Source organism: Alligator sinensis, unplaced genomic scaffold, assembly GCF_000455745.1.
Source record: "Alligator sinensis unplaced genomic scaffold, ASM45574v1 scaffold1889_1, whole genome shotgun sequence".
Classification (NCBI taxonomy): domain Eukaryota; kingdom Metazoa; phylum Chordata; order Crocodylia; family Alligatoridae; genus Alligator; species Alligator sinensis.
The window spans coordinates 33,648-34,907 of record NW_005843691.1 but is presented as its reverse complement, the minus strand read 5'-3'; the positions used below and the strand labels follow the sequence as shown (position 1 = coordinate 34,907).

General features: G+C 51.8%; 1 gene segment (V, D, J or C); it reads right to left on the bottom strand.

Moving 5' to 3' along the window:
- Nucleotides 1–605: 605 nt before the first annotated feature.
- LOC102372035 overlaps nt 606–1,260 on the bottom strand; it is an 835-nt gene continuing 180 nt past the window's right edge. Inside the window, 1 exon segment of the V gene segment in view lies at nt 606–994. Coding sequence covers nt 606–994 — 389 coding nt within the window.

Here is a 1,260-nt window from a genome sequence, read left to right as displayed (position 1 = left end):
TGAGAGATGCAGAGACCAGTCCCACAGGGTAGAAAAGGGAGACCCAAGTAAAGCAACTCCTACCACAACCTCTCCGAGATGAAACAATACCCCATCTTCTGCCCCTTCCCCTCTCCAAAGGGTCCATGCCCCTATTCCTTCTTGCATGGATCGGAGAGAGGGTATGTGTGGCTCCCTGTTACCTTGCTAATGGCATTCAATGCATCTGCCGTGTTGGGTGACGAGAGCATTGTGGACTTTTCTGTTGCTGCCTCTGCAGCCGTCCCAACCAAGAGCCAGCCCTCTCTCCAGCAGCGCCGCTTGCAAAGCCCCAGGCTGGCCCTGCCTGCCACGGTGTTGGTGGCATGGGGAGGAAAAGGAATTGCTTGGTTTTCAGGGTGAAAATAAATGTTATGCTAGAAGAAGAAATGATCCCCTAGTTCAGGCGGGCTGAAAAGTCTGAGAAGCAAACTCCCCTGGACTGCGCACCTGGGCTGATCTGTCCTGCAGGCTGGGCAGCAGGGGCAGCGTGATGGTATCTGTGGCTCAACAAGTGACGTGTTTCGGTCCCAGGGAAACCCCGGAGCTGGTATTGAGTGTAGCAGTTGTGCCGATCACGTGTCTCTTCAGGAAGCAGCTGTGGTGCTGGGCTGTGCATCGCAGCAGGTTTTTGTATGGGTTTGTATCACTGTGTGAGGACCACTGCGGGTCTGCTGACAATAATAATCTCCGTCATCTTCAGCTTCAACACTGCTGATAGTGAGAGTGAAATCAGTGCCAGAGCCACTGCCGCTGAACCGGGCTGGGACTCCTGACTGCCGTGTGGAAGCATCATAGATGAGGAGCTTTGGAGCTTGCCCGGGTTTCTGTTGGTACCAGTGTAAGAGCTGATAGGTACTCCCAGAGCTACTATAAGTAAGGCTGGAGCTGGCTTTGCACTTGATGGTCACTCGATCTCCTGGAGACACCGCCAGGGACTCTGGGGTCTGAGTCAGCACAATCTGCCCGGAGGAACCTAGAAGTAAAAAGAAAAAAAACCACAAAACCCCCATAAGTTCAATTAACATAGTGCCTCCAGCAAGCCAAATAACCCGTCTGATTAGACAATCTGGATGCTCTAGCAATGTTCTTTGTGCGCGTTATTACAGAATTAAGTGAGTTTGTGTCCTGGCTGAAATGCTAACATGCAGCCAGAAGTGCTTCTTTGCTTGCAGCCCTTTCTTCTTTGCTCATCTAGGTTACAGCCTCAGCCCCTAGAAATCCCCAGAAAAACTTCTGGTC